Genomic DNA, 27,813 nt, shown 5'->3' on the forward strand with positions numbered 1-27,813 from the left:
TACATAGTCTTCAAGCTGTGTTGTTAAGAGGAGATTTATAAGAAGTAAGACTGATGTTCAGTTGTCATGAACTGGTTTAAGAATTTATTTGAATTTGTCCATCAGTTTCTTGTGTATTAATAAAACCTTTAGTTGCCTACAGTGTTTTTACATTGGTCAATGTAAGTACATAACCGGGGCAAAGTGTGAAAGTCTTATTTTTGTCACTTTAGTCCCTTCACACAGCAGAGGAGCAGCGTCGATGTGGGTGTGAGTCAGAGAAGTCGTGTGGGAGGAGTTAAAGTAAGATGGCTGCGGGAAAAGGCAGAGTGTTTGAGAAATCATCAAATGGGATGTTTATCAGTCTCTAACAGGATGCACTGCAGCCCGAATGAAGGAGTGGTTAATGTGTCAGCTTCCCCGGCTCAATATTGTCTAGCTCACCAGTTGTCTCCAGGTCACCTGCTTGCTGCTCATCCGTTTACTGCTCTGACATTGTGGAATTCATTAGCAGCTAGTCGTTAGCAACCAGCGCTAACCCACTAGCAACCAGCTAGCAGGTATCCGTGGAAATCAGGAATAACTGTTGAGAGTCCTACAAATAACAAAAGGTGAGTAACTGTTTTACCACTCTTTATACAACCATTTCAGCTCGATGAAGTAACCGTATACATGGTTGACATTCCTAACATAGCTAATTATCAGTACCAACTAGCTGTCCCGCTACATCATCTCGCTAGTGAAATGCATTGATTGTTTTTCGGCGGACCCCAGCGTAAGCCGGTGGTGTTGGATAACATGAGATCTGGCGCTTGGTGATGACTAAAATATCCGGTTTAAAGCACAAATGCTATTAAGATGACGTTAATTAAACAACCGGCTTAAATGCAAGGTCGTCCTTTTGGTTGTTTGAGAGCTAGGTGCGGTAACAGCCTGTCAGACTGAAGGGGACACATGACCCAAAACACCGCAGTGACTGATGGCTGACTTGTTATGATACAGTATGTGAACTCTGAATTACATCAGACGGTTTTGTTTCTCCTGTAACTTTGCTTTGGTAGTCATTTCTGCTTTAAACAATTGTGTGGTTTCTTGATCAAAGGCACATCGCTTAAGTTACACTCCTTGTAAGTGCACTATACTTTAACATCATTTGTTATGATAGAAATATTCATTTACTCAAGTATATAAGATATTGAATGCCAAGGTTTAAGGTGTTTGCTGAAATATGTCTGCAGCACAGAGTCTTCATATCCGTTGTAACAGCTGTTATGAAAAGCCACTGCACCTACCAGTGCAAACACAGATGTGAACAGTGTCTAAATGTCCTTCATTAAAAACAAACAGGGACAGAAGTAGAAATTTGAGGCAGTTGAAATACTGCATTTTCCTGAGAGGTTGGAGCTCTGACTGTTTTCATGCTTGTGCACACCTGGACAATTGCTTCAGAAAGCAGGTGTGGCTGTCAGTTTTTCAGTCACAGAAAATTTGGAAACGAACGTGTTTCTCCTTTCAGTCTGACTGAATGTCTTTCTTGGACTTTAGACATTTTGGTGTGAGATAAGTCAAGACGAGTTGTGGTATGGTGTGTTTGATCGCTAACCTTTGACTAACTCTGTTGTCTTTATGAAGGCAGCCTCCCCTTAGTAGAATCTGTAAAGTTGAACTTTGAACTCATTTTACAAGCGGTTTTATTGTTGTGTGTGTGTGTGTGTGTGTGTGTGTGTGTGTGTGTGTGTGTGTGTGTGTGTGTGTGTGTGTGTGTGTGTGTGTGTGTGTGTGTGTGTGTGTGTGACGTGACAAGACAATAAAACACACTTCAAATTTCCGCATAGAGAGCTTTGTATATTTAAGCTGAGGAAAACTGCCTGCGTGCATGTAAGGTAATAACATTCATGTTGTAACAAAAGATTGAATTTTCATTGGGTCATTTTTGCTGTAGATACATTCCTGTTTTGAGTCTTTTTGGTTTGAGTGTCTGGGTATGGTTTCATTTTATTCAAGATTTTTTCGCCAGGCAACAGAGAGAACTTTGACTAGCCTGTTGAGAGCTGGTGAATCATTAAGAGAAGCTAGTTGGTTACATTTCACCTGCCTTCCTCAGTGTAGTCGGTGTAGATCATCAAACAGCAGCTTTATGAGAAATGTAAGAACAGAAAATCCTGGTGCGTTCTTGATTTAGGGGAGTCATCAGATCTGTATCTGACCTAAGTCCATGTCATCTCATGACTTCAGTCAACATCATGTGGCCTTAAATCATAAAATGAATCAACTTAAACGTTTATTCATATATGCTTTTTAATAGCAGTCTGGCATTGAACTCAATAACCTTTTGAACCTTTCCGGAGCAATTAGTGTGGTCTTATGGATTATCCTTCACACCAACACTAACACAGAAATGGCTACATTGTATAATGCCTAATGCTTAAATTAATTTAAGACTAGGTTTCTCCAGCAGTGAATAATTTGGTAACTGCAATCTGTTGTGGAATATGGAAAAATATCTTAAGTATTAAATAAGCCTGTTGCCTTGAAGGTTGGTCTCAGATGTTGGGTCCCAGAAAAAAAAGGCATCAAAACATCCAGGCAGCATAATCCGCTTCAACACATCTGTCCAGTCCTTTTCAAATAATCCCCACAAAATACACTAAATGCACTACCTCCAGAAGATACTTTTAGGAGCTTTTAGGATGTGATAGCCCACATTAGTGTATTTGGCTATGCTGTGGAAAAAGCTATTCATCTTTATTAATTCTAACAGTTGAAGATTATTTGAGATACAGCATAGTTTTCACAGTTGCATGCCATCCGGTTACTGAAGTGTCAAAAGAAACACTATCTCTTAAATGCAAAGCTGTCACTTGGTTTTGAGGTTAAACAGTCGTGCCTGTGACTGCTCTTCTTTTTCTTTACTACAATGTAATTATGCAAAATGGATTAACCGTTTCTTTAAATACTGAACATACTATGGTTGTCGGACATCACTCAAGACAGTTATTAGAGTAAAACTTTCAGTGAAGAAAAGCAGGCATCTCAAAGTAAAAATAATTGGAATCATTAACTGGTCTCTAACTTCGATAAAAGGCAAATGATCCACATTTGCATGAACCACAGGTCAGACAATTAGTTTATGAGCGTATTTTGGACTGGATGTAGCTTAACTAAAGAGGGACCGAATGGTTTCCCTGGTAACAACATACTGTAGAGGCTGACTAATGTGTTTGTTTTAGAAAAACACAAAACACACCGACGCTCTTCAGCACTGATGGCTGATTTATTGTACACATTTTACACTTAGTTAGCTATCACTGTTATATGTCTGACTATGAGAATCATTTGTGATGTATTCTTTATTATGGAGAAGGTTACGTTTGTGGAAATATGTTTACATGCTGTTTTTATTTACTCAGCCCAGAGAACGTCCTGACTGGCTATGGAGTGGTGTTGGCTTCAGACTGGATGACAGCGTGGACGGGGCGGACAGGGTCGCATACATTCTAAAGCAGCAGCGCTTCTCCTAGGCGTGAACTGACTGGCAGTGACAGCTCGTTTGCAGCAGACCTCCCTTCCCTCCTTCTCTCTGTTCGGATACACTCTCCCTCCCCTTCCTCCCCCTCTACCCCTGTATCCCTCTCTTCCTTCCCACATCTTTTCCTTTCCTCTACTTTTTTCCTTCTCTTGCTACGATAGTCCGATCATTTTTTTATTTTTACTGGAACTCAGTTTCTCGTCTTAATAGTTATTGTGACTCTTACTGAGTCTAGTATGAGCTGGCTGAGCAGGTTGAACCCGCGGGGTCCTGGGAGTCGGACGGGCCGCAGTGCCGCCCCTTCAAGCCCTTGCACCGCCGACCCGGAGACCTGCCTCATGGTGTTTGAGAACCACTGGCGACAGGTGAGCCGCAGACACACCTCTTCTCTTAATTTTTGTATTATTTTAAATGATTTATTGTGGTAAAAACATGGTGTTCTCTTTCATATAAGCTTTACTTTCTCACAACCTGGATATTAGTTTAGCTGAATAATCTTTTTTCCTCATCACTCCAAAGCAAAGACGACATCTCGGCTATTCACAAGTTTATTAAACAATTCCCCAGTTACGATATTATCCAAATCCATTTGTGAACAAGCAGTCTGATCTGTGATCTGTGTCATCAATTTGTCTGGGAGAATTCACACAGTTACTTCAAGCTGTCCATTTGTGATCCATTTACAAAAGACGCATGTAAGTGCTATGTATTAAAAGGGGCTAGTCATAACTTGCATCTTAACACACTGGCCTGTTACACACACACCTTAGATCCAGTGTGACTCACATGCAAATATTTGCACGTTTTGTTTTTGGTTGAGCAGCACAAAGATAAAAATGAATGTTTAATTTTGGCTACAAGTCAATGATAGCGAGCCTGTTAGAATTGAAAGGCTTTTTCTTTATTTTAGTGAATGATTATCTGTTCCGACACCAAGTGTGTATGTTCACACATTCAGTATGCTGTGCCAGTGCTAATGAGAGCGGTCAGTCAGTCAAACACACTTTGACTGGCTTATGTCCAAACACAGACTGAGAGCTTTATAGGTTACACATCCTTGCCGCTGCCTGACTGTTGGATTTCCTCAGAGGCAGTATCATATATCTGAGTGATGCTTATTGGTTTGTTTATTATTATTTAAAGTAGAAATCTGCTATACAAGAAGCAGACAGTACACTGTCATAACTGTCAACTGAATTGCAACATACGCACAAGATGTTATAGTAATCTCTACTCCTACATGTCGCTACATGATTGCTAGTAGTCATGCAAGTTTTTGAGTTGAAGTAAAACAGGAACACCCTGTCAATATTTTTTTAATCAAGGCTTTATTTTTTCATAGTTTGTCAAGAAAGTTTAAAGTTATGCATCTTCATAGCACAGTTACGCCCAAGTGGATTTGAGAAACACTTGGTGTTGTGGAGAAATTGGTATTTAAAAATACACATTTGTGTTGTGCAATATTCTACACATTGGTTCCGGCTTCTTGCTCATACATTCAACACAAAGAAGCACGTCTCTTATCTGCTACAGATACTCGCAGATCTGCAAAGTCATCATTGCAATGTCATGCTAACTGTCAGACCACTTGATAAATGTTGTAAAACCTCTCATGGACATCACTTTTGTCCTTCCACTATTGACATTTGAGAGCACTACAGTATAGATCTCACACTTAGAAACATGACACCTGAAAGAAATGGCAGACAGTAAACAAAGTGGTTTCAGACACAGACACAGTGGGGGAAAAAGCCAGTGAAATTGAAGAAGGAAATCAGTCATCATGTCGTATTTCATATTTTAGTCCTGTGCTTTTCCTACTATGACATGTCCAGGTGAATGAATTCTATCAGTCTAATGACCTTGCTGCTGTAATTCTAAACTTGTTCAGGACTGAACTGAAATGCCTGTTAGTGCTCTCTAGTTTTACTTTTTAACTCCTGAAACAATGACATCACTGGAGTTAAACATTACACTAAATCACTGTACCTTCTCTCAGGTCTCGTGGGTGTTGGAGCAACAGGATCCTACCTCCTCCAGCGATGACCTGACAGCAGTGAGGAATCACACCGACCAGATGTTATGTCTGCTGGCAGAGGAGCGGCCCGCTGAGAGCCCAGAGGGCGTTGTCGGCTTGGCACCCATGGGCCCCATCCTGGAGCTGGTGGTCACCGAGAATATTCTGGAGTCTCTGGTTCAGTGGCACCTCCGCCGCGGCCTGGACCCAGACAGCCAGGGGGCGCTGCTCAAGCTGTTTGAGATGCTCATCGGCCAGTCCCAGCAGCCTCTGCTGCAGCACACGGCCGTCCTCCACCCCCTGCTGAGGCTGCTGGGAGCTTGTGCTGACCCAGAATTAGGTTGTCCTTTAGCTCTGGAAAACAGCCTGGTGCTGCTGCTCAACCAGGTAGATCACCTTGAGTCTCTATACTTCTCTACAATGTCTAAAACAATCTACACAAAGAGTTTGCAGCGGGCCTTCTTTCTCAATTAGCAAAATGGGAATTTACAAAGGCTAGATACCCCAAACATTACTTTCAGATTAACATTACAATGATTTATTCGTCTTGACAGTCAGAAAGGAGCGCACGTTGAATGACTGAGGTAGACTATAATAAGAGTCAACTCCAGAAATTCCAGTAAAGCACTTAAGGTTTGTGCTGCAGAAAGTTCCTCTTGCTAATTCAGCTGCAACATGCATGCAAAAGGAAAAAGGAAAGGAAATGTAACAGTTTTAGATGCAAACTTTGAAAAACCCTGTTCTGTATTTTTGATTATCCTCCAGTTCTGTGTATAATTGTGACTCTGTGACTCCTCACCAGATCTGTGTGTCCATGGCCCGGCAGCCTGTGGTTCTGGAGATGTTGTTCCGGGCGGCACCAGCTCAGCAGGGCTCCACCAACCTGCTGATCTTCTCCCTCCTCGTTCCCTTCATCCACCGGGACGGAGCCATTGGACAGCAGGCCCGGGACGCGCTGCTGCTGGTCATGGCAGCGTCGGCCAGCCACGAGGCGGTGGCACGCTACATTTCTGAGAACTCCTACTTCTGCCCAGTGAGTAATGATGCGCATGAAGACTTTAACCAGTATTTAAAGGCGGTTACATAAGGTGCTGCATTTGGTCCAGTGTCTATGCAGCTTTCGTATTTGCTCATACTCATTTTTATTCTCTTGACGTTTTCTTACATTGTTTAATGTGATTTGGTTTGGAATTCGGCCATCTGTCCTATAAAATATCCGTGTGTGCAATTAGTTTGTTTCCTATTGTCATTCTGGTTCTGGTATCTTTGCATATTTTTGATAGCTGAACCTATCTTCAATCAAAACCCCTTAGGAAGCCAAATAGGAAAGAACATCTTTATTCTTAAAGCATGTATGATTTATCTTGTTCAATTGTTAATAACTAATAACTCAGGCAGAGACCTGATCATTTGGGGTTGATGGTTTATTAACATCCTTAATATCCTTTCAAGATTTCAGTTTCAATTCACAAGGTATTCCACCTGGGCTTCTTTTAAAGGGGAAGGTTTGAAACTCTACTACCTGTCTTTCTCTCTTTTCTTTCGTGATGTTCATTTTTTATTCTGCTCTGACCTTGGCTGACTTAACAGCAATTCACATAACTCTGCATATATTATCAAACTCGGCTCTTTTATTTATAGGCTAGTCAATTTGGGCCTTCTGTTTTATACACACATGGAATGGAGCTACTCTGTTATGATGTGATCGTTACAGACAGCCTATAATGTCGGGTGTGTGTGGGATTCTGATGCATTGGTGATGGTGTGTGATAATTGGAGGGGGGAGGATGTGACTTTGCACTCGGACAGACAAGTTCATCCTTATCTACTTCCTGTCAGATCTGCCTTGACTTCCTGTAGGCATCTTTTAAAAAAGAACCTCTTCACTCAAAACCCACAAGATTATGATGTTTGAGATAAACAGATCAGACACACTCCTGCATGCTGCTGCTGCTCGACACTTATGAAGAATGTCTGATCTACAAGAATAGATGTTATTCTAGATCAATTAAAATAAACAATCAGCGTCAGTTTTGAAACATTTTGTCTCCAAATTATTAAAAAAGGGACAAATTTGGAGATGCATCTGCCTCTGTTGTTGTAGTTTCTCCCAGCTGCCACTAGGTGTGATTAAAGAGCTATATAGTGCAATTACATTTTCAGACTGAAGTAACTAGCTGGATTAAAATGTATAGTGGTTCAGTGTGAGGAAAAGGTTTGCCGTTCAGCCTCGACAGTACAAATCTTGTGACACACTACAGCAACTGAGCAACACTTCAGCAGTAGAGGAGTGAACAGCAGTATTTAAATGCTGCGCTCAGGACTGTTGTCTTTCCCTCTGCCGGTTTACTCTGTCGTTTAAAGAGCTTGCTCAGCTATTTTCTGAGTGCATTCCTTCAAGCAAATCCAGTCTGACCTATTTACAGGCTAGAAGAAACAGTGGAGGGGGCATCAAGGGCCACGTGATCATTTTTCTTGTCTGTTCATGCTCACACATTCCAATCAGCTTTGTGTGACATTTCCAGATGTAGCAATACATTCTTCATAGCTGTAACAACCCCCTCACTGTGTGGTACTGTAAGCCGTGCTCATCAACACAGTCTTTTCTCTCTCCTGCGATCTAGATACATGGCTTTCTTTTACATTTTGGGCATGTGTATATCTCCCTAACATATAATTTCACAAGTCTAGCCAGCAGAAAAATACAGTTTCCTAAAGGCCATCAGCTGTTGTCAAAACACTCAGTAACATGAGGGCTTTAACCTTGACTTTTTCATCTATACATACTGGCAGGTTGTTTTTCTCTGAGCTTCATCATATCCTCAGGGTTAGTATTTGTGTTATGAAAATAAGATGTGTTTCAGCCAAGTCGTAAGAGAACACTGCCAGGTATAAACTGGGGGATCTAATGGGGATCTAATAGGGTTACAACTCACTTCATTAAGATTAGGATTGTTTTCTTGATAATTGATTAATCATTTGTTCTTTGGTAAATATTACCCATCACAAACTACCTCTGTGACTTCTTTACGCTCCTACAAAACCCTAAAAGATTGGATTTACAAATGACATAATCGATTTAACGATTTATTGTCTCAGAGTGTTTTCAATAAGGTTTTTTTTCAATGTAGTTTTATATCATTTAAAAATCTGGAGCGTAGAAAACATGTTGTGTTTTAATCATAAACCTACATTTTTACACGAGGGCTGTTCAGCACCTCCATCAACTGCCGACCCACAGCTGTTTGACAGAAGCCTCTCCGTCTCTCCTTAGGTGCTGGCGACGGGCCTCAGCGCTCTCTACTCCTCTCTGCCCAGGAAGATTGAGGTCCGAGGAGACGACTGGCATGCCCTGCGGCGGGAGGACTGGATGGGCGTGTCATCACTCGTGCTTTTCATGAACTCGCTGGAGTTCTGCAACGCGGTGGTGCAGGTGGCTCACCCCCTGGTCCGCTCCCAGCTGCTGGACTACCTCCACAACGGCTTCCTCGTACCCGTCATGGGCCCCGCGCTGCATAAGGTAGAGGATGGATAGGTGGTAGAAAAAAATGACTCTGGATGATCACAAATCTCCTTTTTAACAGTTAAAATTGCAACTATTTGTTAAAAAAGATAGGACAGGATATGGTGGACCTCACAGATGGAACTTTATTTATTGTGTATATGAATTGGTTTTCTGGACATTTTTCAAAGGGATGACTCAGAGTGGGAGTCAAAGTGAAAAAATAGATTAAAACATTTAAAGAAATTACCTCATGCCAGTTTTTAATCTCAGCCGTCCCATTCTTATGAACGTTTTGGCGCTGCCCTCCTACAAATGTCGTTGATTGTGTGTTTGTAGTCGTCGGTGGACGAGATGATTGCCAGCACCGCCTACCTGGACCTGTTCCTGCGCAGCGTGTCCGAGACATCCCTCCTCAAAACCTTCCTGCGCTTCATCCTGCTGCATTGCCACGACAACGACACCATCCTGGACACACTGCTCACACGCATCAGCAGCAACTCAAGGGTATAAAATAGATGTACAGTATATGTGTGTTTTTCTGTGATAGAGCATCAAGGCCCCTATATGAACTCATTGTGTGGGTGAAGCGTGGGCCGAGAAATAGAATTGAAAGTGTCTCCTGCAGAATACACAAGTATCTGTTTTTTTAAGAAGATGGAGAGTTAAAGTCTTCCGCATCTACTGACGAGTGTATTGTAAATAGTTTGTAGTCAATGAAGCAATCCACAGCGAAATGCGAGTTCATAATCAGTTTCAAACACTCTTGGATAAACATTTTGTTGTAGAATAATTAAAACAAAACCATGTAAAGATTTCAATTAAAAGGGAAATAATTGGATTCACTAATTTCATTCTACTTTTATAGCATTGGGCAATACAACAGTGCCACTGAACACAGGTTTCCCACATATCCTGAACAACTGTTAAACACACCTTGGTTAAAATTATGATTTTCTTTTTATAATTAACAATCTGTTTTGACCATATCATGGACATTGGCCTTTATTATTAACCGCTCCCTCTCTCTGTGTGATGCAGCTCTGTATGGTATCGTTGAGCCTCTTCAGGACTCTTCTGTCTCTGAACTGTGAGGACGTCATGCTGCAGCTCATTCTCAGGTATGTCAGCATCGTCCAGTATTTTTCCCCTCTACATCTTGTATTTAAAAAGGTGTACTACCTAGGTCCTTTTGAATTAGCAATTACATTTTTCAACACAAACACGTTGACCTTGCAAATATTTTAATTTGTTTTTCTGTTTCTTTGTCCCTAATCATGTTCAGATAGGGAACTGACTGCCCACAATTAATTGACACAGTAAGATAGAATAGCCAACATGTCTAATGACTGCATTTATAAATGTTTTTGCATATATTTGTCTGCTTTGCTCCCAGGTATCTACTGCCCTGTACACATGTAATGCTGAGTCAGCGTCGTGCCATCAGGGAGACTGACCTGTACGGAAAGTCAGCAGACAAGTTCCTGTCGCTGATCCCAGAGTGCTGCCGGCTGAACCCAGCGACCACTGCTGAGCGGGACGAGGACAGTGCATCATGGGCCAAAGGTGAGCAACAAACCCCTGTGGAAACAACAGAGAAGGGAAGAGAGTGGATATGTGAACACTGTTGGGTAAATTAAATTAAGTCATTGAAGAGCACAAAATATCGATTCATTGCATGTTTTCCCTTGTGATACCTGCTGGCACACAGAGACATACTTAGTGCTTAATGTGATATGTGTTTTTTTTGTATGTGATAACTATCTGTACGTTCATCCGACAGCAATGAACAGTCCCAGCATAGAGTCTCCAGTCCCGCCCAGACCCAGCACACCGTCCCGCTTAGCCTTCTTCATGCGCCAACAGAGCAGCGGAGGTGGATCAGGAGGAGGGGGTTCCTCTACCCCCACCAGCGTGGAGCCTCCACAGTCGGGTCCTTCTGGCTCACATCCCCTGTCCCCTGAGAGCCCGATGCACCAGCAGCAGACCAACACAGACTGCCTGGACTGGGACTCGGGTTACCTGGAGTACCTCAAAGACTCGCGGCGAGGCATCGAGTTCTGTTCCTGGGCCTGCCGTGACTGGTCGGCGCCCTATGATGGAGAAAACCCCTCCCCAAACACAGCCCCTCCACCCCCACCTCCCCCTACCGCCAACCCCTCCATGGCCATGTACCCGGAGCATTTCTCTCTCCAGCAGAGAGGAGGCAGTAACACCCCTCCAGGCCAGCAGAGGGCGGCCATTGTGGCAGCAGCGAGATCCGAGTGGAGCAGCTCAGAGCGGGACAGCGGTGAGTGGGACGTTACGATCGGCAAAAACAACTGCATCAGCCTCACACCTCGCTCCAAGAAACGCAGCCTGCAGAGAGAGGAGCTCCTGCCCAAGCCTATACCTCAACTCGTCCCCTCCTCCTCCTCTTCAGCCACCCCTTTATTGACTTCCCACCCCGCCTCGTCCCCAGCACCTCACAATCCCACCTCCACCATCACTGTTAGCTACCAGGCCATGTTTAATGGGACATCGGGCCAGGGGGATGGGTGCTCAGACAATCGAGACCGAGGACTGGAGGTGAAGAAGGTGAAGAGGGACTTAGGGGAGCAGCAGTATTTGGATGAAAACGCAAATCAAAATGGATCCCTTGTCACCTGCTCCTCCCAAAGCTGCACCGCTCTCCCACAGACTATTTTTAGTAACAGTGAAATGAGTGATGCAGAATCGCTTTGTCCTAAACAGATTTCCTCTCAAAGCCCCGTCACCCAGCCGACTCCTGACACCAAACTGCTGACCGGCGACACCTCAAACCCCCACAGTGCATCATCAGATCTTGTAGAAAGCAACCAGACGCAACAGTCTGTAGAAAGTCTCATCAAGGAGCTGCTGGAGCAGGCGCCAGGGGAACCGCAGCTCCCCGGAGACTCCAATGGTCAGGGCATCAGCATCGAGGCCTTCACACAGGAGCTGAGGGAGCTGGAGGACCGGGTGAAGGAGCGCAGCAGAGCAGCCTGCCTGCCGGAGGAAACTGCCGGAGACTCTGTGTCTTCTGAGCAGCCGGAGGAGGAACAATCCTCAGGCCTGGAGGTGAAGCTGACGGTTGACGCAAAAGGAGACGGGCCTGTGCCGGGCCTCTGCAGTCCTGCTAGACCACTAAATCAACCTGCCTTTCAGCCATACACAGGTCAGATACACATTATTGAGAATTTATCTAGTTGTATTGTTCCTACAGCTGAGCTAAAGTTGGTTGTGGATTATTTTATTCCCTTGCTAATGATCCATCAATTGTTCTCTGTCCAGGTCCGTTCATGGTGGTTCTGTTTGCCAAGCTTGAGAACATGCTCCAAAACTCGCTGTACGTCAACATCCTGCTGACGGGCATCGTGGCCCAGCTGGCCTGCTATCCTCAGCCGCTCCTACGCTCCTTCCTGCTCAACACCAACATGGTCTTCCAGCCCAGCGTCAAGTCCCTGATCCAGGTACCATGCTAATCTGTCATAGACCCAAGAGCGCTCTCCGTGCTCTCTGTATAACCTCAAGGCTCTTCGTTTCTAAACCGGATACTGATCACAAACTGAAGGAAGTTCTGTATGTCTAATGAAAGTGACGACAGTTTTAGGTCTTTTGTTGGAGGCATAGTTGTCTTCCAGCCCACCTCACTTCTGTGCTCGCTTGTATTCCAAAAGCTTTGGGCCCACAATGCATTAGAGTTTCTTTTGCATAATCCATTTCCGTCCATGATATATGATTCTGTAAATGGATGACTAATGCCGTAAAAAACAGTAAAAGTAAAATTTCCTGACCAAAAATCAGCAAACCCAAGTGAGCTGCCTTTTTGAAGATCAAGTCAAACTTTTTTCTTCCCCTCTGAATCACCTCAGGTTCTCGGCTCTGTGAAGAACCGTATCGAGGCGTTTGCAGCCTCTCATGAGGACTTCCCTGCCATGCTGAGAAAAGCCCAGCAGTACCTGGTGGCCCGAGGCAAAGTGGACTGGACTGACTCGCCTGCAGCAGTTCCAACCCTGAGGCGCTCTGATTCATTAGGTGAGCACAGGAGCAGGAGAAAGTGCGTGACTGGTATCTAATCGGGCGGACTAGGACAGGATTGCCTCTAATATACATAAAAGACTAAAACAAACATGTCTTCATATGGATTGACATAGATATAATTGTATTAAACCCGACATAAAGCAGCAAAAAAAGAATAACTTCTTTTAAAAGCAATAACATCATCTTTAAAGGATAGAGTAGTTTTACAAAATAATCTAAACTCAGGTTCCACTTAATAGATATTTTTCAGAGCTTTAAGCCCTTTGAACATATCCTTCTTAGCACTGCTCTGTAAACGTACTGTTTCCTTGTCCCAGTGAAGAGTCGTAAGCCATCTCTGGGAGACCTGATCCTTCGCCACACCAACAGCCCGACCCGGGCTCGGCACGCCGCCCAGCTGGCCCTCGCACACGTACGGGATGGCAGCCAATCACTGCACAGCGCTCTGTTCAAAGGAGGTGGAGGCGGAGGGGCGTCTGGCCTGGAGAAGCAAGCTGAGGCACTGCGAGTGAAGAACGCTGTGTACTGTGCCGTCATCTTTTGTGAGTTCCTCAAAGAGCTAGCTGCCCTGGCTCAAGAGCACGCAGTCACTCTGCCTTTCCCCCAAAGCCAGGACACGGAGGAATAGAAGGCGAACTCTTACTTTTCAGATTTAGCTCTCTTTTTCGTTTGGAGTAGGCTGTAAAAGAGTTATACATGACTCTCCCCTCTCCAGAGGACGGACCGAAGCACTGAGACTTTTCTGTCACTGAAGTGGGTCGTCTGCAATGACAAAAAGCAGGATAAAAGAACTGCGTTTTTGTACCAAAATGGTTATAGGATACCTATATGACTGGAAGAATTTTCCTCATCTGTAAACTTATGATACTGTGCATATCATGTATTATATTTACATTCTATAAATAGAGAATCTCAGTAAATGCTTGAGATTTAGAAGCTTGTACATACACATACCATGTCATGGTATAATGTGACACAGTAAAGCCACAGATAAAAGAAACAGACGAACATATCGGTGCTAGTCTCTTTATGTTTTAGGTTGAAAGGGTGCTTTCAGGCGGCACAGAGGAGAAGAAAGTTTTGTCCTCAACAAAATCATAAAAAACAAACACCAAAAAAAAAGTTTGACAGGAAGACATTGAAAGTGTAGATCCATCAGTCCATTACAAAGTGATCGAATCAGCTTCGGCCATCTCTGTACGGCACAGCTTTGCTTATGTCCTCTGAGAAGGACCGGCAAATAGAGGAACGGTAAATCTCCCTAACAGCATCTCAAAAGTCCATTCTATTATCTGCACTGCTGCAAGGACTGGTCATCAACGAACGAGATGAAAACTGGAGCACACAGGTGAGGGAGAGTGCTGCTTTCTCTCCCCTGGAGCAGCACGGCCGACACAAATGTACTGGAAATCTTTGGGTAATGAAAACCATTTTTTAATAATATGTTTTAAACGTTTGTCTTTTGCGTTTGCACCATTTTCTAGACATATCAACAATATGTGGGAGCAAGTGTGTCTGTTGTGTGCGTGCGTGTGTGTGTGTAAGGTTTATTTGACATATTTTGAATGACTCCTTTCCAAAAGGTGAGCCAACCCTTCAGGCCATCAATAAGCCATTCACCTGTTGCCATAAAGGAGGCTGTGTGATTGGGGAGGCAGAGCTGCTTTACTATTCATACCTTGAGTGCATCATTTAGTCTTTTTAAAAGACCTAAGAGTCGGCCAGAAAAAAGGGAAGAGATTCTTCTTCTAGGGAGCGCTATATATAATGTACTTCTAACTGACATTTGTAAAGACCCTCTTGAGGCATTCACTGACATTTCTTCAAAACATTTCTTTTTTTCGTGAGCTAAACAAGGAGCTCGTACCAAGAAATGTAAGTTTTCCGTTTATAATTTCAAAATGAACATCCATCTGTTCACCTTGAAATGTAACATGCTGCTATTTTTTTAACACTAACACCCATATAATTCTTCTCATAGCTACCATCGTTTCAATTTATTGTTCGGTACCAAGTATAAATGTGCATGTGAGGATGTGCTAGTGTTGTGATCAGCATTTAATTTATTTACTTATTGAAGTTGCAGCCAGGCAGTGTTAGCTTTCAAAGGCGCCTCGAAATATAGAATGAATTAGTGTTAGTAGCATTTGCCAAGACGAAATGTTTCCCTTTTTATTTTCTCAACATTCATACTTTTCAGGTTTTCCTTTTTTATGAGAGTCTAATTCTTTATGTTAAAGGTCTCTCATTTCATGAATCCCTTTTTTTCTGTAACTACTTGTAGGGTGAAACTATTAGGAAATGAAGAACCTTTACTTGTGTGACTGCTTAATTCACAATTGGTTTACTGCACTCTCGACTTTCAGCAGTGAAGAAGCTGCTGAAAGTTTCTGCCATCCTGCAAAATCTTTGAAATTGAACATTACATTATTTTTCACCTGGACAATTTGAGGCCCTGTAAGCTTGTCAAAGCCATATATATCCATGTTTGTAAATGAAGTACTTTATGATGCTGTCACTTTTGTATGGGATTTCTAGACACATTTCGTAACACCCTCCAGTTTTAATACCATTAGTTAAGAGTTTCTGCATGCCAGTTAAGGCAATTCATAAATAAATAAAAGAATAGTGAAGATAAGTTTTCTTTGGTTTGTGTGATAGTGCTGAGCTGAAATGAGCTTCCATGCAGTAGGTTTTAGTGGTAAGTGCATCATCCCAGATCAGCGTTTCACACTGAATGTTTGTTAATTACATTGATAGAGAAATAACGTCTATATTATATCCACTGCCATCCATCATTCCATCTATTACCCAGTCAGGTAAATGTTTCCCTTGCACAGATTAAAACAGGAATAGGCCAGAGGGTCTAAATCCTCAGCGGGTTCCTCTTCGTTTACACTCGAGATTGTTTTTTTGACTAAACTATTTTTACAAAAGCTTCTGTTAAATGTGTGTCAAATGTTCTTTATCCTACTTGGTCTGTTGGTCAGTCACATGGTAATTAAGTGTTTCAGTGAGTTTTCTGTTTGAATTCATGGACACCAAAGACGATCTCTCTGACAACATTGAAAGTCCGAATGTCTCTGTTAGGAAACAACGTAATACAATTAAAGTAACTGTTAAATAAAAGGGACATATTATTAGACTGCAACATTGATAACATTGAAAAGTGAATTTGTGCAAAGATAGAATTGATGGCCAAACCTGTGAAAATAAGACCAAAGCTGTAATAAAATGTCTCAATAGATATTTACCAGCTGAAGCTCTTCGGACAGGGCCAGTGTATTTATGAGTGTTTCAAAAATAGGAAGCTGCAAACTCTGAGATTTGTCCCATTTGACTGATTTGATTTTGATCATCATCTCCTGCCTACACTCCCTGCAGTCATTTCAATATCTACTTGTATAACATTTGAAGACATGAAGTGGGCTCTTTGGAACATTTTCCAGCCAGGAATATTTCATGATGATGACAGACTTAAAACAGCGTAATATAAAAAAGGCTGTTTGGTGAACAGCACATAGGCTGTGTGCTTAATGGGATGGATTACCTAACTTGATGGAAGTTGTTTTTTACACTCCACATGAAGGGCAGCAAATAGCTTCCTCTGCTGGAAGAACCAGAGACCTCCAGCTGCGTAGGCTCCAGTAGGGATTGAGGGCAGGGTGACAGCCTGTTAAAAACACAAATGCAGGTAGTGATAACAATTCCTGGAAGGGGTTTTGTTTTTTGAATATGCAGTAATTACGACAGCTGGATGCTGAAGCCAACGCAGAAATGTCTTTAACCGCAGTTCCTTTAATGGCCACCACAAACTGTCACCAAATACATTTTACTGTAATGAGGTGAAAACCAAATTTATGAACTCTTTAAAAAGTAGATAAATTGTGCTAAGTTTGTAATGTGTTTCACTGATTCAGCTGTGGGGGTTGCCGCTCTACTCAGACGGTTCAGGTCAATATATCTTTTCATGACTATTAAGCAACAAAGGTGGAGGTGAGAGGTAAACCTAAAGCTGAGCTGCAGAAACTGTTGTCCTTTAGTTATTTGTTTCCTGCTGTCTTTGTTCCAGACAGATGTACCAGAACACTACAATGTACGTGTCAGATCTACAAATAGAATCAGATACTTCACTGTTGTTTAGTGAAATTCAGTGCATGTTTTTTTTTTTTATATTTAGGGGTGAAATCATACTCTGTAAACAGCAAACCAAAGTCTTTAACTGTCAATGAATTTCATTTGAATCAGAATTGAACTGTGCGTTGTTGTTCCTTTGCCCTAAGGTTTCCACTTTACACATTTCAGTTTCAAATGCACACACGGTTGTTTTATTACTGTCAGCGCTATTGACTGTATGATTATAGACATCGAAAATGTATTGGGTATATCCAAAGGGACACGCTTGCTGCTTAGAATTTGTTTTCACGGCTGATTTATCAACACCCCATGTATACATGTTCTTCAAATAGATTTGTGTTGACTTGCTGATCACGAGATGTAAAGCATCTTCTCAGTTTTCTTTTTCTTTTAAACGCTTCAAGTTTTCATCCCTGTTAGATTTCCCCCCTGTGATCTATGCAAACATGCTCTAGTGTCCCCCCCCCCTCTCCCCCCTGTGAGGCTGAACGATTGATCAAAATGTGTAAATACTGTAAAAAGAGGAGTGGGTCAAAAATGGTATGTGAAATATCCAACATGACAGAATGAAAATCATGCTAAAAAATAATGTGCTGATGAATGTTGTCAGAAATATTTTTCTATATTTTGAAATCATTAGAAAAAAGGACAAAAATACAAAGTGGGGAAAAGCTGTCATACGAACACTACAAAGGGAATGTTTTTATTAATTTATAAATTCTTTGCCTAGCAATACTGCGTTTGTCCTGGTGTCCTTTCTTTGTCGTCTTCTGACTGTAGGTCTATGTAATGTGGTTTTTTTTTTGGCTTGTGAATGAAGTAATGTCTGCTTCCCAACATAGATAAAGCATGTCTTCAGTGTGGACAGAAGCGCTACCAATTCAAGAGAACTTTTCTGTTTAATTTAAACAATTTCCTAGAGAAACTAACCAGAAGTGATGAAATTGAGACAAAAATCTAAAAGAAATAATGTACAAAATATTGAGAGTTATACAAGTATCTGATTAGGTTGTCAACCACTGTAATTAAAGACTTAACTTCACGTTCCCTTTCTTTAGTCTAAGTTAACACGTTCACATTAGCTGTGATTCAAGGAGATGGAGCCCATTTCAGCCTGTACTGAGCATGTTTACTTCCACAAGTTTACACATCCTAGATGTGTTAACCCTGAGCAGTACAGTCCTGAATTTCCCCACGGGGATAAATAAAGGTCCATCTTATATTATATCTTGCATCGCCTGGTTTTGAGCAACATGTTTCTTTGATAGAATCAAAGAAACATGTTGCTTGTCTATAACACCAGTGTCTAATCTTAGGCTGCCATGTATGTAGGACAAATCTTAATGATGTTCAAAAGAGCTGTGTAATGTCATGTGGTGATGTTTTAATAATTCTGAATCTTCCATAACTGATGAAGAAATGGATAAGGAAACAGCACAGTGATAAAAACAGCAGTGTCCAAGCAACCAAAACCAAAGTGTGTTCAGGGAACTGGAGTCAGTGCAGAAATGACGGATGCTGGATTTCCTTTAGTAAAACACAAACATGCACTGTTGATCCCACAATTATAAACCTGCATAATGCTCAGAGCTTAAAATATCAGACGAGTAATCTATGACAAATATATTTGATAGTGATTTATCATTTTAAGGCATGTTTAAGAAAAGCGAAAATATTCCAGCTTCTTCACAACGAGTGTTTGTGTTATATTTACCAAAATCAAACCAGGCATACTTCACTACTTTCCGGTGTAACTATTAATTAGGTCATACAATATAATAATTTACAATTTACAACACACATTGAAACAACTGAAACTGGTCTCAAGTACAGCTAAAATAATGACCAGTAAGTATCAAGTTGTCAAAAAGTGAAATTAATCTGCAACAATGCTGTAATTTTTCAAGCAAATGTTAATCGCTTTTATTTTCTCAAATGTTTTTCTTCAACAGTAAACTAAAACTCTTTGGGTTTCTGAGATAAAAGGAGACCCCACCGTACAGTCAATGAACTTATGATCTTCATCCCTTTTTACTATTTGCTGACATCTTATGGTCGTTTAAGCCCAATTTACCAGAAGGTTTCAAGGTTTTATTGGTCATTGCACAGCATACACAATGTATATGTTGGCAATGAAAATCTCATATCCCATGCTCCTCCAACAACTCAACATACATGGACAACTCAACATACATGGACATCACAGAAACACGGTTAGGGATAACTCAAGTCCATGCACAAGGAACTGGCTCAAACCCACAACTGAGTATGTGCCGAACACTGAAGACAGTATGACAACCAAACCTAGAAATTATTGTCCAAGTGAACTCCCAGTAAACCAGAACAAGAGCACTACAAAGTCAACCACCCATCACATACTCAAAGCTCATAGGTGTATTTCATGATGTAAAGAGGTGTCGCTTCCTCAGGTGGTTTGTGTCATGATAAAGTTGCTCCCTACTCTCGACTCTTTATTACACAAAGTGGTATTTCTCTAAAACACAGCAGCAGGATTCCAAGTGAACTATAGAGTCTACAGATTGAAGACCAAGGCACATATCGATGCACCTTCTGAGTTTGCATGCAGAGGAAACTGGAGTCAGCTTGGCGGTCTCCTAGCAACAGCTAACCGTAGGGGAAACAGCGCAGAGGGAGGGCCGGAGGTTGATGGTAGAAGTGAGCGCGAGGGGAGATGTGCTGAAGACGAGCAGAGCATGGGGTCGTAGCAGCGACAGGTACCTGACGACAGGTAAGACACTGCAATGGAATTGTGTTTCTTTTTTTCTACAAAATCATCACTCCATTGTTTACTTATTAAGTATTATTTGATTGAGGACTCTTAAACTTGATTTTTATTAAAAAAAGGAAAGAAAAACATGACGTTGTTTTAGGCTAAAATGTTACAAAAACTCAAAGTCTTGAATTTTGGGGATACACATGTAATGGTAACACTGGGTTGCTCGTAGGTTATTTTCCAAATGTGACCCAGTTCTCCCACTCGGATGATGAGAAACTGGACCCTCTTCATCTATTATGTAGTTTGGTCATTTGAGTGGAAACCCGCTCTGAGACACAAATACATGGGACTGGCATAGTGTCAAAACTACAAGCAGCTCGTATGAAGAATAGGAATTGCTTAATTAGTAATGGGTTGAGTAACTTATACCGCAGAGAAGACTTACAGTGGGATATTTGAACTATTCGTACCCCTGATACCAATGCCGCACCAATTCATTTATATCATGTATGCTCCCTCAACTATGACATCAACGGCCTCTCTAATTTTTGGCCCATCCCTGGTCCTTTAAAGCACCCTGTTAACACGAGTGATGCTAACAAGCTACACAAGAGGCCCCAACACTTTAACCAGAAAACCCTTAGTTAAAGACCCTTTTCCCCCCAACAAACAACAAAACAAACAAGCTAAAAAGGATATAAAACACAAAAAATATACTGAATCCAGACTTACCTACACTGAGAATTTAAGGAAATCTACAGCAGCACATTCAAGCCATCATATCCAAAACTCAGCGTTGACACTATCTGTGTAGCGATGTCACTGAAAAGGGAACATTTAAAACATAAATTAGCTCGACAGTGTGTGCTTTTATGTGCATCAAAGTGCACAGCATAAAGTCAACCGTGACTGAAATGATTGCCTATATGCCTTGCACAATTAGATGACAGTAAAAGGAATACTTCACCACCAAAATAACCATTTCTGCATTAATAACTCGCAGCATTGACGTTTTGTTCAACATGGAGGTATGCAAGAATAAGACGTTTTCTTCGAGAATTTAAGATAATACTGTGTGATTTATTGATATACAATAGCATTTAGTGTGTGTATTACTTTAAGGTGGGTTTAGAGACCAGAACGTATTGCATTTTCTCTATATAAAGAAAATAATGTCTTTTCAATCCTTTCTTGTCCACTAACATCTTCTGCTACTCATAAATATCACTCAATAAATCTTTATGACGCAGACCCCATTTTAGGTTGTATATGTGGAAAAACTTCTTGGCAATATTTTATATGAACATACATTTTATGTTGTTGTATTCTGACTGGCAGTACCCTTCCCTATAGTCTGGCCATACACTTCCTAAAGGAGCCTCAGTAAGAAAGCTACTCTGTGTCTGTTAGATGATGGCTCCCTATGGTTCCAGAATCATGACAATACATCACTTGGAGGACAGACATCTTTCCCCGCCATTTCTCTACATCACTTTGTTCATTTCATGAATAAAATATCAAAGCGGGGTCTGTTTTCAGAACTGGGGAGTTGAGAAGTATTGTTGTGTTGACACTTGGGCTGTCTCTTTACCTCCCACTCTCGCCCTCACTCTGGATGCTTCTGGCAGTCTGCCTCCATTTGAAATGCTAATAGATTTTCTCGGTGTAAAACTTTCTTCTTTCTCTGTGCTAGTTCTCTCTGCCCACAGACTCCTCTCTCTTAAGGCCTTCCTTCATAGATGTATCACCTTTCCATAAGCAAGGGTTCACATGGCAGCATGGAAATGGTTGTAATAAAAGATCTATCTGGTGCACATACTTTCAAAAGCGGTTGCTCATTCACCTCTGCCAGACTAAATTACAGTGTGTCAGATTCAGTATACTAGATTATTTGATCTTGTGTTGGTCATATACTGTGTTCATTCCTATAAAGTAAATCAAGTCCTATAACCATTTTCTAGTGACATGTTCAATAGGAGGATGTCACTGCTGAAAATACTGCATACTTTAACAACTACACTTTAACTGATAGCTGAGCATCAACAAGTATCTCTTGAAGAGTTGAGCTATACATACTTTCCACATCTAACCACACTTGATAACCACATCTCATAAATTTTTGATATGACAGAATTGTAAATATGTCTTAAATGTTAAGCCATTCTTAAGCCTGGATAGACCTGCATAGCATATAATTTTGGATTTGATTGACACGTGGTTACACATGTTTCTACATACTGTGTTTTATTAAGCATTTATTATGTTTATGGGTTGGTTGTTTATGTGTTTACCTCCCCTTTCCCTTTATGTCTCTCTGTAGGAAACTCAAATTGAATTCTAGAAACTAGTTGATACATCCATTCGTAATGATGTTTGTGGGAACTCCCTTGGGTAGCAATTCTGCCTCACCTATGCCAGCCCACAGCCCCAGTCCAGATGGTCAGTCAGAGGTTTCTGGCCCTGCTCTCCTGCATCGGTCCCCTCCATGTTGGGCGTCACAGGCACAGTGCGACCTTGCGCAGGCAGAGGCAGAACTGCGACGCTTACAAGAGAAACATTCAGTTGAAACTGAATCTGTGAAGCGGGGTGTAGAGCGGGCCATTCTGGGCGCACGCAGGGAAGAGCGGCGCCTGATAGAGAGGGTAGAGCAGGACCATCGGGACACTCAGCAAGGTCTGGAGCAGGTCCAGAGGGAGAACATGGCAGCAGCACAGGTTAGCCAGTCCCTGTTGGACCAAAGGCTCCGTATGGTGGCTCAACTTCAGCAGCGGATTCAGGTCGTGAGTAAACAGTCAGGTCTGGAGGACAGTGAGCCAAACTATCTGCTAAAGGACATTGCAGAGTTCCTACAACCCTGGGAAGTCTCAGTTTCCCTAAAAAAAGTAAACTTCAAACCCAGCTCTCAACCTAATGCTGTCACCTTCGGAGATATCCGTGTTCAAGAACAAAGCCTGTGCCTGCATGTTGGAGGTTGTGGGCCGCAGGGGCATATGTGTGCTCTCCATCACAGGAGATGCAGTGTGACAACACAAACCATCAAGGCGGAGAGAAAAGCCCCCTAGGAGAGGGGTGGACCTCACCAACAGGAAGGGTTGTCAGAAAAATCAGTCTTTCTACTCGGAGTGATCTCGAATCAGAGGAGGAACAAAACCTCTCCACATCAAAGATAGGCCGCTGGCTTCCAAAGTGTGAGCAGCCAGACTGGGAGTCATCCCAGGATGAAGAGATGGAGCCAGCGTTGTTTCAGCCACAAGGGGAGGACGTATTCCTGGCTGTCCCTACGTTACTTAAAAACATAGATACAGAAAGCAAGGACCAGTTGTACAAGATGAATAGTAATGGAAAGCACTATTCTCCTAAGAATCAGAACAGGTCAATAACTGGGGTCTCTGGTAGGAAGCCATCCCCCTCATCTGAACGAAGACGGGAGCATGCTAAACTGAATCATTGTTTGAGTTTAGACAGCCAGGGAATAGATTCTCATAGGCTTTTGAGATATGGCAACAGTGCTCTTACACCTTCCAGGCTGACTCCAAGAGAGTCTCTGACTAGCCAGAGCTGCCTGGATCTCACTTCAAGAGGACGACCTCACTCTCGCCTCAGCCAGTCCTCTGATGAACACTCTCTAGGGACCCATGGTGACTCTGGTCGAGCCCCATCCCCAACAGACAGCCTTGACTCCAGCTATACTTTCATAGTTAGTCCACCTAATGACTACAGCAAGAACAGAGGCTCTTTGAATTACAATTGCCGTCTTTCAAAGTCTGCAGTGGACCTGACACACAAGACACGTCCGATGATCAGCAGTGGGACGAATGAGCACAGCGGAGTGTGTGGCAACTTCAACTCCATGTCAAGTTCAACCTGCCATCCTATTAGTGGGGGACCTAGGGTCTCTGACATGGGACAGACTTTCTCTTACCCTCCTTATAGAAGTCATAACATTCTGCATCAGCCACAGAAACAAATCAAAGTGATTGGCAAGCAACCACTGGTGGCTAGGTCCTTATCCATGCCTGTAATAGATGGTTCCTCCCAAGAACAAATGAGAGGCAGAGGAGGGCCAGCCCTCATGGAGATGGAGGAGGAGGGTGACTCATCATTGGCAGTATTCAACCCTAGAGGAATTGATCTGATCAGTCAGTTTGGAAAGCAAGGTTCAGGTCGGGCTGACCTTACGCTGCCGAGTGGTATCCATGCCACACCCCAGGGCCAACTCTATATAGTTGACTGTGGAAATGCACGCATTCAGGTATGTATTTAATACTTGTATTTTTTAAACATACAGTATGTGTATTTTATTAAATGAATCTGTCACCAATGTTAAAAATTGTTTTACCCTGAAACAGGTGACTGACCCTCGGGGAAATGTCCTCCAGCAAGTAACCTCCCCAACGTCTGATGGCTCTGTTAGACGATGCCGTAACTACTTTGACATTGCTGTCAATGGTAAAGGTTTAATTGCACTAAGTTGTGCAGCAGAGCGAGCCCTGCTTGTCTTCAGCCGGCATGGTCGCCTGCTTCAGACCTTTGGAGGGTCAGGGTCAGGCTCCGCAAGGGATGAACTTGAGGCTCCCAGGGGTGTGACGGTAACCAGGCTGGATGAGTTTTTGGTAGCCGATATCCGAAGAGGTTCCCTCATTGCCCTGAAGCTTGACCCTAAGACAGGCTCCCGACGAGAGCGCACAGTGGTGACGGGATTCCACCGGCCCTACTTAGTGGCTGCATGTTCGAGCTCAGGCATGGTAGCTGTGTCCGAGAGGGGCAATGAAACAGGTCATGTGCCTTGTATCAAAGTGCTCGAGCCAGGCTGGAACACAGTTAGGGTTCTGGGTGTATGTGCTGGTATGGGACCGGTCCTTGCATGTCCCTGGGGCATCTCTATAGATGCAGATGGTAATGTACTGGTGGCGGACTGGGGGGAGCAGCACAGAGTCCTGTTGTATCCAGCACAGGGAGTCGGGTGGCCAGTAGTTACCCAGGGCTTGAGTAGTCCACGTGGACTGACCCTGCTACCTGAGGGCCATCTAGCTGTGTCCGACAGCATGCACCATTGCATTAAGATATACCAATACAAAGGAACCCAGGACTAGAGAGAGCTTGTTTTTTAAAAACAAACACTGCAGTTACTAAAATTCCTTTGTGAAGCCCAACTGCATTAAGACTTACAAATAATGTATTAGTGTTTAGTCGAGCTGTACCATAAGGGCATATTGCTTTCCAAAATAGTTTATTTATTAGTATTTAATTAGAGCCCGCAAGTGTTTGTGTTCTGCCTTCAATTTGCTGTAAGAGTTATAACCCACAGATGCTAACCTACAGTACAGATATTTATTATTTATTTTTGATGTGTTGAACTAGAATGGTTGACATTTTTCAATGGCATCTCGTCATGAGTTGCTTTAGTAATTCCTGCAAATTCTACAATTTGTCATACTGTCACTGATCTTTGCTGACAACCGCTGGAGCATGGTGTCTCTTTTCAACACTCCCACTCCCTGCTTTCACCAGCAGTGGCTGTCATGTGTATCCACCACTCTTTAATGGATTCTGTATTTAACATTTTGATGCACTGCTGCCAGGAAGTACAAGGTGGGTGAATCATCAGCAGTGAAACCATACCTCTATTTTCTGGTATAGAAAAGTGAAGGTATACCAAATTATTTTCTCTGAAATGTGTCTGTCTTTACATTTGCTTATGGGGGTTAAGACAGAGTTGGGAAAAGGTAAAGCACAGTTAAACAAGGATGCTATTTGAAGTAATGCTATTTTACAAGAGTATTTCATTTTTGTGAGGCTTTCTTTTTTTAATCCACGACCACTGAGATTACATTTTGTCCCTTTTAATCCAATACATTCACTTGACAACTGTTAGATTTTACATTCAGTTTGAGTTAGTCACATTACGGTTGTTATGTTAGAATAAAGCTTCAATAATGCATTTCTGGTTCCATTTTGGAAATGTCTGAAATGGAAAGAGGTTGGAGGCGCTTATGATACAGTAACTGGTGACAGCAACAACATGAAATTCTGCTGTCATTTAAATCCCCCAACAGTATCACCAAATAGCTAAATGTAGCTAAAGAACTGCTTAGATAATGCATCAATAATGTAACACCATTAAAGACACCACTTTTATATGTTTTCCTTCTGATATTTTACTTTATCCTGATTCCAATATTTGACTGCTAATTTTACTACAACGGATATATTGGATTGCTTTTTCTTTTATGTGGTTTACAACATTTTCCCATGATCTCTTAGATTAAACCATAACATAACACAACATTTGAGCAGATTGTACATTATTTTGAAATAAAAATTGGTTTTATTATCATATATACTTTTATGACTATCCTATATAATGAAATTAGATTATTATTATTATTATTATAGATGTGTTTATCCCTGAAAAATCTTCTGTTGTGATGACTTGTATGTTGACACTAAAAAGCAGTTTTTTCCCTCATGCTTTTTGATTTGTTTCATATGGCAAATAAAAAACCAGCAATCCTGGTAACATAAAATCTTGTCAGGATTCTCAATAAATTATATGCCTTTGTAGAAAATGTGGAACAAAAAAACAAAATACAAAATAGCTTAAACATATCAAAGCAATTCACTATGCAATGTTACCCTGTGTAATAAGTTATCTGATTATTGGTGTGAATACATATCTACAAATTAACTTACAGAATGCAGAACCAGATTAATCATATGATTCATGAATGATTAATTTATTTGACATGATTTACTGTAGTGAAATCAGCACTCCAACCACAATGAGCATTTGAATGCCAATGAAAAATGTCTAACCACAAAATGAGCTTGCACACAGAAAGAACTGAATGAGAAATCGTTGGGGTCTGACACACACACATATCTGTTGCCGAGAGAACAGTAACCCTTTTTTCTGAATTTTCACACATCAGAGATACAAGTCTTTCATTAGATCAAACTGTTATCATTTTGTCATCATCCATACTGGTACATTCAGAGAATTATATGGAGATGTATTCTCTTTAAATTAGAATCTCAGACCGCAAATGGATTTCTAAACAAGGCATCTTGTGAAAACCACCACGCAGTCTGCTTTGAAAGCCTGAGCCAAGAAACATCATGCCAGTAATAGTGTAATTATTGTGATTTTGATACATTTGTTGTTTACTTCTACACCCATACCTGCCTTACACATGCTTTCATATGCCTTACAATATGGATATGTATATTTAATGTTCTTAGGCCTTCTGTATAGCTGACCTATAGTGTATTCATATCATACCTCAAGCTGTTTAGTACTGTATGTAAACCAAACTATTTATTTCCTCTATGCAAAGTCTGCTGCCCTGCTCTGTTAACCTTTTTTAGTTTCAACCATTTGTATTTCCTGAGTTGCTTCAAATTATTATGTCCCCTGGATAATCCACCAGCCTTGTGTAACCTCTGAGAATGTTTTGCACTACAGGGCGGATTAGCTACATCAAAATACTTAGTTTGCTCTTCATAGTGAATTGATTTAACATTTGCTGGGAAGGCCACCCATAATGTGCTAGCTAACATAAGACACATTAGCTAGCAAACTGTTTGTTGTTGATAAAACAAAGAGCAGGGCAAGGACAGGGAGGAGACCATACAAACATTTAATACATGGCAAACTTTGGATAATCAGCATGCTATCTTTAGCTTACAGCTAGCTTAAATCACCTCACCTGAGTCAGGTTTAGCAGGTGGAGACGTCACTGCAGGATTACAAACCTTGTCATGATACACAGCCTCGGTATTTTCAGTTTCAAGTCCAAACTCATTTTAAAGAAATAATGATACTAGTGGAAACCTGTAAGCTGTTTGGCAGAGAAGACACTCTGTTGTAA

General features: G+C 41.8%; 1 protein-coding gene across 1 annotated transcript; it reads left to right on the top strand.

Annotated features, from left to right (window-relative positions):
• The first annotated feature begins 288 nt into the window (after positions 1 to 288).
• On the top strand, positions 289 to 17,940 carry fhip1b (FHF complex subunit HOOK interacting protein 1B). Its single transcript, XM_063887290.1, has 12 exons — positions 289 to 590; positions 3,390 to 3,873; positions 5,508 to 5,912; positions 6,328 to 6,558; positions 8,800 to 9,045; positions 9,367 to 9,534; positions 10,069 to 10,148; positions 10,424 to 10,593; positions 10,811 to 12,202; positions 12,319 to 12,497; positions 12,900 to 13,062; positions 13,386 to 17,940. Exons 2-12 carry the CDS (start codon positions 3,745 to 3,747, stop codon positions 13,694 to 13,696), a joined length of 3,474 nt encoding a protein of 1,157 aa, XP_063743360.1. The 5' UTR covers positions 289 to 590; positions 3,390 to 3,744; the 3' UTR covers positions 13,697 to 17,940.
• Positions 17,941 to 27,813: the final 9,873 nt, after the last annotated feature.

This window comes from Eleginops maclovinus, chromosome 7 (genome assembly GCF_036324505.1).
Source record: "Eleginops maclovinus isolate JMC-PN-2008 ecotype Puerto Natales chromosome 7, JC_Emac_rtc_rv5, whole genome shotgun sequence".
NCBI lineage: Eukaryota > Metazoa > Chordata > Actinopteri > Perciformes > Eleginopidae > Eleginops > Eleginops maclovinus.

Excerpts from the sequence above, each read along its gene's own strand:
- fhip1b (XM_063887290.1), top strand. The coding sequence starts at position 3,745 with ATGAGCTGGCTGAGCAGGTTGAACCCGCGGGGTCCTGGGAGTCGGACG. Across the intron at positions 9,535-10,068 it reads GCATCAGCAGCAACTCAAGG|CTCTGTATGGTATCGTTGAG; the intron begins GTATAAAATAGA and ends TGTGTGATGCAG. Across the intron at positions 12,498-12,899 it reads GCGTCAAGTCCCTGATCCAG|GTTCTCGGCTCTGTGAAGAA; the intron begins GTACCATGCTAA and ends GAATCACCTCAG.